Below are 12,865 nucleotides of genomic sequence, written 5' to 3' on the forward strand. Positions count from 1 at the left end.
CTGCAAAATGCTGTGCAGTGCTGGATTAATGCTATTGTAGACGTAGACGTGGTTTTTCACGCCGTCAGCGCAAAACAATTTTTGCACGGGCCCCCCCGATCGAAAAGCTCCCCGGGCCCCAGGACCCATCAGCTAAATTCGGCCCTGGTCCACAATCCACTTTCAAGCAAATACCGGTGATCATTCTTGCAGCACCAAAAGATTAAACATAGCACAGCGTCAGTCGTCGTCGTCGTTCGTATGAAGCAGAAAGTTTGTGGTCAGCCGAATGGAAGGACTTGGAGCCAACTTTTCGTCAGATCGTCAATTGTGCGGAGGCCTGTTATTCCATTGGGAGGGGAATAGATGGGACACTCAAAGATGATGTGGTTAGCTGTTTGCTCCGTCGCACCGCACTGACAAGCAGCAGAGTCCCTTATGCCCCAGCGTGTCAAGCAAGCATTGAAGCGGCCAACTCCCGTTCTTATTCGGTTCAGTGTCACCCACTCCCTTCTCTGAAGTTCAGAACCAAGTAGGAGTGAAGAGACAGGAGAGACATCGAATAGAACGAGGCGAGACTTTATTTTTGGCACAGTGCTCAATTCCTCGGACCAGGCATCTGACGTGCTGAAATCAGCGAGCTGGAGTTTTGCAGCATGCCTTACAAAAGGGCGCCGTGATGGTAGGCGTTGTATGATTGGGACATAGGGAGTGGACAACGTCAGTCATCCTCTTCAATGATTCTCTTACCCTACGAATGGTAAAGAAGCTTGATTGACTAGAAACTCAGTCAATCTAACGTTTGTATCTCGAAAACACATTTGTCGCTACGACACAAGGTTGGACTGCATTCACTCGAATGCCTGGCTGATAGCTCTAAAGCTGCAGTCTTTGTGAAATGATGAACATAAGTTTTTGCAGCACAATAGGTAATGCACATCGGACCACAAAGTCTACTCGAAATATCTATGATGCTTCCCTTTGTTTTTTCAAGATGTGAGATGCACATTAGCGCAAGAAAGAAAGGTTTATCAAATTCTTCAAATGTTGTTGTTTCAGTGTTGCCACATAAAGTTACCCCAGCATTATTAACAAACAAGTAGGCTACATCTAGTTTGTCGTAAACTTCCATGGTTTCCTTCACACCCTGTTGGTTCAGTAGGCTCATTTGCATTACGCGCTGTGTTAAAACTATTGTGCTCAAATTTCTCACGTCTGGGCATAATTTGTTGTGTGCTCGCGCCTCGCTTAATATTTGTTGGCGCCTTTCCCTCAGGCGAAGGCGCTTTCTCAAAGGAAAGGCAACACTCTTTTGTTTCTTCAGTTCAGTGTTATGTTAAATCCCATGCGGATGGCTGTAACTTAAATTCTGCATTCTACTTTGGTGTTCTATGTAAGAATCTAATTTCAATCTTAGTCTGGTAAAAAAAAACATAAATAAAAAATAAACAAGTTGGTGATGATCTGAAGTCTGCCAGACAGGACAGGGAGACTTGCTGGACAAGCTTCCTGAACACAGCAAGTGTCCTTCGACAGCCTTGAGGGACGCTCCACTGTTGTAATCCTTTTTTTTTCATCAAGATTGACAATGATCTTCAGAACATTTTTAGCTCGAAGATTTTTGAATTCCTGAGCAAATTTTCTTATTTTATTCCTCTCTCAAAGCAGCTCATTTTTTAGCAAACGCTCTTGCTATGGCAACTCCAGTGCCACTTGAAGCTCCAGCAATCAATACTGTGGACACTGGACAAAGCATTTTCGGCCATTACTAGTTCAAACAATGATATAGTTTTTCTGAATCAAAATGAGGTGAGTTCTATTTGAATAAGAACCTTCCGCAGAACTCAGGAAGGCTGGAACGGGCTGTTGAGGTTGATTGAATCTTTATCCTCGGACTGGGAAAGCTTCTTGTAGAGCTTAATCCTGGCAGTTTCGCATACTTGTAGAGTATGCCTACCATATTTTCATCGCTTAAAAAGAGGACACGTTTCGCCAGCGGGTAAAATAGTCTACAAGTAGAATGTTACGTATGAAGAATTTTTTTACATCTTTTTGGATAAATAGACGCATGCAGCAAAAAAACAGACACAAAAAACCAAACAAATTTGTTTTTTGCCAGCCGATTTGTTGCGACAAAATAAAAATATGATGTGATAACGTACCGTAATAAAAATGTGACAAATCAGGCAGTAGGCCTATCTGCAGGTAGCCATGTCTTAACTTTTTTCAGAAAAAAAGCATCAGCTTTAACGAAATCATAAAATTACTTGCTTGAAATATAATTGAAGTTGTAGCCTATAGGCCTACAGCTGTTAATGAGATGCTAAGGACAAACAACTAAAAGGCTGGTACCTTCCTTGTAGCCTACTATTGTAACTGCATCATAGATTAAATTCATTCTACATTTGCACCCACATAAGTTGTAAGCATCCACGTCACGATTTGTTTTAAAAATAAATATTTATGTTATGCACAGTGCACATTGGATATTTTTTTGATTTGCTTCACTTGACAAGTTAGCCAAACTATTAGCCTGTGTCGGTAATCAGCAACGGCTACAGGCGCTGAATCAATACAAAATAGATCTGGGTAATACAATAATTCATTGTAAAAGTGTGAAAAGCTTAAAATGTAAATATGTCACACTCTTTTGCAAGTTTTTGCGTTTTTTAATGATTTATTTCTTTGTGATTTAGTATAGGCTACTCCATTTTTTTATTTTTTTTCTATTTTGTCCCAATTTTTAATTTTCATAAATTTGTTGATCAGATCTCCTCAAATGAGGAAATTTCCTCACAATTGTTGCATTGGATTTGCAGTTCCACTCGCACTCATGACTGACCACTATTTGGCTACTTTGCCAAAGACAATCGCAAAGCAATGTAGTATGTTTTAATGAACGTCTAAGATTGTTTAGAATCGCAGGTCAAATAGTACGTCAATGTTTTTTTGAAAATTTGTTTTGAAAATCAACATGTTGCATTGGTACAGAAATGATTGGAAATTGCGAAAAAGTCACGTAACAATGAAATCCTGTTGAAAATATGAGCAAGAAAACTAAAAATGTAAAAAAAGAGGACATTTGAGAATTTTTGGGTGTCCTCGGAGGACAATTTATTCTTCTTCAAAAAAGAGGACAAATCCTCTTAAAAGAGGACATATGGTAGCCCTATTGTAGAGGCTTTGAAGCAACTATTCACCTCAAAACTTCGGTAGCCTAATACATTTTTAAGTTGCGCATGTACTTGAGTATATTGCTTTACTTCTGTACATTGGTTTAATTACTGAGCCCAGAGTAAGCTTATTGCGATGCAATGTTAGTTATACATCAACGTCACTGCAATATCTACTTTAAAACTTTAATTTCGTTTCTAAAATATTGTCATTGCGTTTTCATGAAAAATGCTAACTTGAAAATAAATTTTAAAAGTACTGTCATGCCATCAATGCTACTTTTCTTTTAAATATTTTAAAATTAGTTGATTTAATTAGTAGATGCAAAAAAAAACACAGAAACCACATAAAGTAGCATGGAGCTTTCTCTGCCTAACTACTATCTGAAATGTCTGCCTAACTATATAATTGAAGATGCAGTCATGATTCAGAAATTGATGTGATTGGACTGACAAAATCTGAAGCTCACAATGTTTAAAGCAAAACTCTGAAAGGAAAAGTACATTCATCACAAATTCAGGGTTTGACGTGGAAAGTTAATTTTTAAAGCAACCAGTGCAAAGATAGGGCTAGGCTACTACGAAAATATGTTAAAAGATTGCAAACATCATGAGCTTTTGTAAACATTGTAAAATACGAGGCCACGTCACAACATGTGTGCACTGCAGTGGGCACGTTTTTCAGTCATGTAGCCTAACTGAAGTCGTGTGGCATATAAACTGGTATCAAAATTCGTAATTTGGGTATTGTAATTAATCACGGTCCACGCTCTTGTTGTTTATTATAACAGTGGTCGACAATCACTAGGCCGCACAGAAATAAAATCGACTTTTTATAGTCATTGAGCAACACCTTTGCATTAGATTTAAGTGCATTAACAACTTCACGAATTCAATTGACTGGCAAACACAACGGTTGAGAGCTCTGTCGTATGAATTAGTAATGTGATACTGATAAGCATAAGCCCAGCCTCATGGGCGACACACGAGTCTAGGTCTATGGCTGTAAAATTGTTGCTCTTCTTGGTTGCCGAGAAACATGGTTATGGATTTTGGTTTTACAGTTGGCCATTGCTGACCGGTTAGTGGCAATAATAACCGCATTGAACTGATTCTCAGAGCAAAAAAATACCTACACCTTGTCTAAAGAAAGAGTAGGTCTCCTTAAAATAGCTCTGCAAATAACTATGTTCTTTTTATATCGCTCGCTTGAACAATGCCATACGTTGAAGCGACGTAAAAAGAATAACTTGATAGTTTTAGTAGCCTACTGCGTAGAAGATCAATCCAATTTTGAATAGCAGTCTGGTGTCTAGTCCATGTCAGTCCAACTCCAACTGCAGCGATCAATGTTACGAAGCAAAGTAAGATTCTCTCGTTGATCGTGGCTCGTGCTATAGGCTGCTGAGGTATAGGCCTACCTAATTACCTAAACCTATTTGTGGGTGTAGTGTAGTGTAGGTGTAGTCTGTACTCTGTAGTTACTGGTTTACAATGCAACAAAAATGCACAGAGTTTGCATAACGAAAAATTTCAAAATATGTAAAATAAATAAGCACTTACCTCATAAGTTTAGAAATAGGCTACACTTTTAGTGTTTTACTAGTAAACGCTTCTTGGTCGTATGAGCTGTCTTTTTCCGGACTATTATGTTTGGCCATGAGGTCATCAGCCACTCGACAGTCTCATCATCCAGGGCCTTCAGTCCAAGCGTTCCATGTGGTGGTTGATAGATTGGGCAGTCATGGACGACATGGTCTACTGTCTGGTCTGTGGCACCACACTCGCATCCCGGTGAGGGAACCAGGCCCCATCTGCACATGTTTGAACGAAAGCGACCGACGCCGGTTCGTAGGCGGTTAAGCCGGACCCACGCAATTCTTGCGAGGGACATTCCCGGAGGGTGGGGATCGACGTCGGGTAGGAAATCACGGAACGCTGTCCAATTGGTTGTAAAGCTATTGGTATAACTTTCTACCAGCTGATGTCAGCTGTCATGATCACCATATTTTAGGTTAGGTCCTCATAATCAGTTGAAGGCAAAGTGTGGTCACATTGCAAATCCAAAAGTAATCCAACGCTTGTTGGACTACTTGTCTTACACTAAAACGCATTATGGACATTCAATCTAAGTTATTACTTTGGAGTTGAAGTCGGCTACTATTATCTGCCATTAGATTTTGTAAAGGAGAGTAAACGAGCAACGGTATTATAGTATCATTACCTTTCCCAATTTTCATCTGTGTCTCTGTGTAAGATCCTTTCATCAAACATGCTATTTATACGATGTGGAATAATCTCTTAAGAAAGTTCTAGAACGGTTATACGCCATGCACAATGAGTCAGCGATCTTTTTTTGCAAGTCATATCACGAGCTGTACCAAGCGATACAAAGTTGCTCATCACAAATAGGCCTGGCAAGTTATACCCTAAGGCTAAAAACACTGCTTTATTGTAGCTATACATTTATGATAAAGATAGCCTACAGTCTAGAAGTGGTTCCTAACCTTTTTGTTGTCACGGACCCCTTTAGACAAATTATTAATTCTGCGGACCCTTACCTAAATTTTGCCTGAAACTCAATTAACATACTATTGACTATTGTAATAATTATGCTACTCAACTACTGTAGGCTACTGTGCCATATTGCATTGCCGCTATGACTCCTGCGGCAAATATAAGGTAAAACAGTTGCTCAAATAAGAAAATGAATGAATTGTTCAAGAAATGTCAATCAATCAATCATTTTATTTTTCGTCATTAACGCGTCCCGGACGAAAAAGATACTAACTGCAAAAACCGATATAGACCTACCACCACGTTAATGAACGGGAAAAGGTGGCAAAACCTTAAAAGGTTTAAAACGTGCCTGAATGAAACATTAAGTAGCCTAGGCTATCGGTAGTAGGTTATATATCAGTAGTTAGCACGGCCACAAAACCCAAAAAACATATAGCAAAAAATAAAACAAAAACAGAGAGAAACACACATGTAGAAATGAAAGACAGCCCAATGAAAAGTGTTGTGGATTGAATTTGCCAGTTCCAATATTGATGTGGATGAGCAGTCATAATGATAATAATAGTAGGATGGACAAAGAAAAGCGGACATAAAAGAAACCCATCCTCAGGCAAAAGCCCGTTTCGATGTGGCCCAGGAGAGCAGGTGTTGAGTTCTTTCTATGGTCAGACCGCACATCACACAGTAGCCTAAGACGATTGAGGTTTGATAGCCAGTTTAAGTTATTGTTTCTTGTCCTGGTGGGTGATGGAATGGATGAGCTGGTAGATGATGATGTTCTGGTGGTATTGATAAAGCTCTCATCCCCTTTTGCAATATGTCAGCAGTATTTGAATATTAAGGTGACTCAAAGTGCCATGCCGAAACTTTTTCAACGTAAGCAAATTTAATGGGGGCTGTTGTTGCCTTTCCTGAACTAAACGACTGAACTGTGGTTGAGTTTTTGACAATGCAACACGCATGTCATCGCTTCAACGTCCAGGCGATTTCGATGTTTAGTTTTTATTGTAACAAGAGCTGAGAATCCTGCCTCGCAAAGGTAAGATGTACGGTACCGGTAGTAGCCTAGATGTATTGTGGTAGATGTAGTTTAACGTCAATGTACACACTGTAGGCAGCGCCGCAGCAGCATAGATTTATTTTAATGCATACCCGTAGCCTACAGTTTATTCTTACGGGCTTGAGTTTGACACATTTGCATTTAAAGAGAGAAACGAAAGTAAAAAGATCCCTTTTCGTTTTCATCAAGGTAATCACGGACCCCCAAATGCTTTCTCACGGACCCCCAAGGGGTCCGCGAACCCCAGGTTGGGAACCACTGTACTCTAGCTGTTCAACTGTCAATTTTGTTAATGTTTTAAAGTAGCCTTTACGTTGCAATGATTTCAAAAAACTCTTCTTAAAGCTACAGTAAAAATAATTTGAAGAAAAATAGCTTGCATTGGGCTATCATGACAAATGACTTGTAGAAAACTTCACTTGTTTGTTTTATTATCTTTATCCTGCATTGCGGGAAAGCGGACTTGAGCGCTATGCATCGGTGTACGCTTTCCGACGTACACCTGACCCACACTGCAGCCGACGGCAATGCCTGTTTCCTGTTGTCTACTTATGACTTAAATTTGGTACTACCCATTACTCGAAATCGATCACTGGGTAGAGGCAATTATCGTAAAGTTTCTTGCCCAAAGAAACAACAGCAAGTGCGGGTGGCTGGAGTCGAACATGCAGGCTCTCAACTGCGAGCCCAACGCGCTAATCACTCGGCCACTGCTGCCACTGTTGCATAGTGGCTGCAAGTTGCAGCCACTGTGGTCATTGGTCATGCGCTTCAAAGTTTCCATCGCTGTTAACTCATCATGACAAAGCATTTTTAAATATAGGCTACAAAAGAGTTTCCTTCTTTTGCAGATCTCGCTTGCAGACATACAAATAGGATTACACAGTAATTTTTTCTTTTGGTGGACAAGTTTGTTTTTTTTCAGAAAAAATATTTTTCTTTTAAGGACGTTAAAATTGCCCAAATATCCTTTTTTGCGCTCTTGCAACAAAGTAACCGACACGTTTGTTTACCAACCTAAAGTTGCAAGTAGTTGTATTTTCGTATTACCATGACTTTACACAGACAAGGATTATGCTTATTACCCCTATTATTTAACATCTACATCAGCATGTGGTACAGGAAGCACTCACAGACGACATCGCCTAAATCGCAGACTATCTGAGATTGTGGAAGTTGAAATTGGGCCTGGCAAAGACTACCGTCACACCTTTTCACCTATGCAACACACGCGCCAATTATCGTTTTTTCTTAATGAAAGCCCACTTAGCCTACCGCACAACCCTTGCCCCACTTACGTACAAGTAAAGATCGGCAATTGACCTATAAACATCCCGCTGAAGCCCTCCATGCTAAGTTATAAGCACGCAACAACTTGCTGAGATGCTTAGCTGGAACATTCTGAGGTGCTAGTAGCCTACCTCCACACCCCGTACATGTGCTCTTGCATTTGTTTGCACAGCACCTCCGAATATGCTTCTTCCACTTGGTGGCTCAGCGTACACACTAGCAAAATTGACACTGCCCTCAACACCACCATGAAAATAGTCACCGGATGCCTGCTTCCAACTCCCACGGACTTTCTTCCTGCCCTATCAGGTATTGCCCTATCTAGACTGTGTAACGAAAATCACGTACATGAACTGGTTTTACAAGCTATGTCAAGGGATGAGCAGTGAGCACCTTCTCAATCAGATGGTCCTAAAATCAGAGCTAAACTTTTAAGAATGATACGTGTAGGCTACTAAAACTTGGACTACTTGAACGGAAATTTAAAAAAAAAATTCTAGAGGTCTTAGAATGTACTGTTGTATCCTAAAATCAGGGTTAAAGTTGAAATTAAAAATATTGCGTGAGCACAACTTTTTAGACTCGAAGCCTGATCAACGAACGGATCGTGTGGGTGTGTTTGAAAATTCACGAACAAATATTCACAAATGCCGAGCTGTAACTGCAACAGAATGATTGTCATTTTGCCTAGAACTAGCTAATATCGTCAAACTAACTAGCCACAGTAAGGAAGAACTAGATTACAAAAATGCTCAATTCAACGGTTCTGTACTTTTTGCAGTATAAATTCTGGTAAGAATTGATTGCATTATTGTGGTATCACGCTTAACGGATGTCTCTTTTCAGTAGATAGGCCTATAGCCTACAGTATACTGTCTAGTCGTCGCATAACATTCAGCATGATAAAGTTTTATTTACGTTTAGAAGTTACCGTAGTAGAGATGTTCAGAAAAAATAATTTGGAACACAACCAAGACCGAATGTGGTGTTGAAACAAGATGTTTTGATAAACCTTCAAAATATTTTTGTTTTAAACACCCTTGGATGTTATTGAGGCAATAAGTAAGTTAGCTACTAGTACAAAAGGTCGCAGAAGTTACAATTGACAGGTGTGGAAATGAAATTTGGTGCTAAATTCAACTGAACGAATTTAGTTCTTCAATATTGAAGAATTAGCAGTGTTCAGTGCAGCATATATACTGTCAAGCATCGTGAGTAAATTGCATCAACATTGCAAAAGCTTTTAGTTTGACAGTTGAGTAAAAAGCTTTAGATATTCAATCGAACTTACATATAATAGTGCTGCCAGTAATTATTCTTTAAAACTACGTCTTTGTCATAACGTGCATGTAAAAAAGTTAGTTTTCTGTTTCAGGCCTCTCCTTGATCCACTTGGCAATGTTAGGTCGAGCTTCCAACGCTTTTATCATAGCCTTGACTTTGGGGACGGGTTCTAAAAACTTGTCACCCGCTTTCCGTGTCATAAAGTCCAGAATAGAGTAGATAGCAACATCACCACCACTGGGATTCTACAACAAACGCAGTAGCAAGTATTAACAAGCTAATTAACATTTATCTGTATGGGAGAATATTGGGTTGCAGAAAGAAAGTAAAGGTAAGCTTTGAATTACAGTAGGCTACTTTATTCAACTCCAAGTATCCAAATTTAAGTCGGAATTGGTTGACCGTGTTATTTCAACTTCAACGTTTTTACTCAGCGATGGATTCAAGGGGGAATGGGGCGATTCACCCCAAAAAACACAGAAAAGTAACTTTATTCACGGCGTATTTGCAGGGTCGGATAAATGTAGACCTCCACGTCATTTGAAATCGCCGCCTCCCTTCAAAGTTACTTTCTAGACCCACCACTGTTTTAGCATAAGATTTGTGGTAATCCGCCAGGAGATATCTATTTGTTGTCTGTAGAAAATTGAAGGAAGAATATCTGATATACTAAAGTCACTAAGCGTTAAATAGATAGTGGAAGCGCGAGTGGTGTTATGTTAACGCCAGTTTGATCAATCAACAAAATAGCGCAGTACCATTTCATGCGGAGGTTACTTTCGTTTTGAATGTCAAGACAAAAGCTTGCATGCTGAATGAATCTTATGCTAAAACTAAATTACACAATGCTAAGACAGTCTTATGCACACATTGCACAGAGTAATTTACATCCCATACACTAGCTTTAGCATCACATACCTCTCCAAACAGGTAAGTCCCTTTCATATTTTCTTGCAGTTTCAAAAGTCGTGGAATAACATCTTCTTTCATAACCACCGCTGATTTTTGTTTCTAAACAAAGGCAATTTTTTACATTGAATTGTCATCAAGTTAAGTTGGAGATATTTTGCAATTTTAGGATGATGCTTGTACAGTTTTGCAATGACGTTATGCAATTTTATAACGACGCTTTGCATGTTTATCCATTTTGTAATGCAAAGTCGATGAATATCATAATATACTTCTTCTTCAATAGCTTTGCCTGAACCAGGCATCAAAAGCCTCGGATGAATAATTAAACCAAAGTGACCAATCATAATCACATCAATATCCATGCGAAACACTTTTTGCAAAATGTATAATTTTTAGAATATTTTGCAACATTTAAACAGCCTACAAACATCCACACTATCCACTTGACTGCAGTTCAAAAGATTATGCTAAGGTGGTTAAAAAACATAGAGGTAAGTTTTAATGTCTTAAAGCGAGAAGAGGCAAAGGCTATACTCCACTCGTATGTTTATCTCTTTTAACACTGTCGAACACTCGAATAGTAGCCTACCACCCTACACCTAGTAGCCTAATCATAAAACGGCAATGAGTTGGCATAGCGACGTATACCTTTACTTCTTCATCCTCCTCTCCAAAAGGCAACTTCATAGCCCCTTCAACAAACACTTCAATCCACATGTCCATCTTGGCAGCGTTGAGTGGTGACCCTCCTTCCAACTTGAGTTCTCTCGCTAAGTATCGCAACGCGGCTCGGCTATGAGCTATTTGCTCTCCATCCACGAATAAAACTGGCATTTGACCGAAAAGCATTTCTGGAAATGCAGATAAAGTGAAGAAATGCTTTAAAATTGTGTCTGCTGGCCTAAATAATTCTACATAAAAAACATGCAAGCTCAAACAAAGGTTTCAAATACATACTATACCTAATTTTGCTCAATAAAAACAGCCATCAAACCAGCATGTGCTCCACAGGAGGCATACCCCAGCTAACACGAACTGTCCCTTTTACATTCTAAGTTAAAATTTACAAACGTTGAATCGATGTAATAAATTGTAGTAATCATTGTAGCCTATGTGAACCTGACAGGTAGATTTCCATAACATATCATTTACGATGCACCATAGCTTTGTAAAGTTGCTTGGAACCTCTGACCAGTCTATTGGTCCCAGTACCTACATGGACTTTTTCCCAAAGCTTGTATTTGGTTTGTACGGCCTTTGAGCCCAACAAGGCTACCAGCTACCCTATATATAAAACAAAAACCAATCGCGGTGGTCGTATCAACATTGTCTCTCGCACATAGGCTACCTGGTTTGTGTTCAGGCCATGTTTCCCTGGTGTACCGCACGTCTTCATATTTTACTCCAGCTTCTGCGAATAGCAACCGACACATTTCACCAAATCCTCTGGCATCAAAATAACATAACTTGTAACTAGGCATTTTTATTAACTTTGTGGAGAAAAGGAACAAGAAGCGTGAACTTAAATAACCTGTAACATTGAACCAAAATATATTCTGAGACTTTTCAAAAATGCAGTATTGCAAAATGAATCACAGATCTCGGTCAGTTCATAGGCTAAGTGCAGAAGATGCAAAGCTATTAATTTATCTTAGCTGTAGCATTAGAAGAGCTCCATGTCAAAGTCACTACTTTTGGTCTGGTGCAAATATGCAAACTTCACGATATGTCATCACTAACTTGTAGGTTATTGCATTTGGAATGACATCACTTTAAGATTTTCTCAGGAAAACCATTTGGCCCTGATAGTCAGATTTCTCATGCTAATGCCGTAATTGCAACCAAAATATATGCAAAATATATGCTCCAACGATGAGGTTGTAGGTTCACACAGTGGTTCGCGTAAGTGAAAATTATTGAAGGTAAGCAGGCTGGTTGTTGTATCAAAACATGTTGTTGCTGCAGGATACAAAGCAGGGATGTAGCCATGGGAAGCTTAGAGGAGCAATCGCTCTCTCAAACTTTTAGCTTGCCTCTTCAAAAATGTGTGTTTGATACTTTAGTTTAACTGAACACTCTTAATTAACTCCAATAAACATTAACTTTGAAAAAAGATTCAAGAAACAAATAGAATTTTCAACAGGCTAATTAACAGCCATACTTTTCCAGCTCTGCTTTCATTTTCACTTTTGCAGTTCTTTTTAATGCTTATTGCAAATGTTTATTTAAAAAGTGCATGGAAAAGATTGTTAATAGTATAGACTATAAAAAAGTTTGAAAATTGAATGAGGCTGTTTGTTGCTAAAAAAGTTTGTTAAGATTTCCAACCCTGAGCCAACAACACATTCAGATTCTCTTCAACAATCAAAAAACAAACATTGCATTTATTCATAATCACCAAAAAAGTGAAATGAAATAGCTTTCAATGGTTTTCTATAGGCACTATTGTGACATTCGACTTAGTATGTCATGAGAATGATTCTCAGCGTTGGCAAATAGTCACTCCCAAAAGCATGGAATGCAGCGTTAGCGAAAGCAATACATCAAATATTTGTCAGTCGCGAAGCCAATCTGTTGTGTTCGTATACTTAGGCCTAGATCGTTTTATTCGTTTTCATACCGACCAATTCCTTCGTGTTTTTTTTGC

The 12,865-nt window shown here is 39.1% G+C and overlaps 1 protein-coding gene and 1 pseudogene across 1 annotated transcript; both read right to left on the bottom strand.

Annotated features, from left to right (window-relative positions):
* Window positions 1–64: 64 nt before the first annotated feature.
* On the bottom strand, window positions 65–1,735 carry LOC145786151 (meso-2,3-butanediol dehydrogenase-like; annotated as a pseudogene).
* Window positions 1,736–8,915: 7,180 nt separating this feature from the next.
* On the bottom strand, window positions 8,916–11,745 carry LOC145786985 (glutathione S-transferase 1-like). The gene is made up of 4 exons (XM_082598735.1): window positions 11,567–11,745; window positions 10,867–11,069; window positions 10,225–10,317; window positions 8,916–9,551 (listed from the first exon to the last, which is right to left on the bottom strand). The coding sequence occupies exons 1-4, from the start codon at window positions 11,697–11,699 to the stop codon at window positions 9,381–9,383; spliced, it is 600 nt and encodes a 199-aa protein (XP_082454861.1). The 5' UTR covers window positions 11,700–11,745; the 3' UTR covers window positions 8,916–9,380.
* Between the last annotated feature and the right edge of the window lie 1,120 nt (window positions 11,746–12,865).

This window comes from Aplidium turbinatum, chromosome 17 (assembly GCF_918807975.1).
Source record: "Aplidium turbinatum chromosome 17, kaAplTurb1.1, whole genome shotgun sequence".
Lineage (NCBI taxonomy): Eukaryota > Metazoa > Chordata > Ascidiacea > Aplousobranchia > Polyclinidae > Aplidium > Aplidium turbinatum.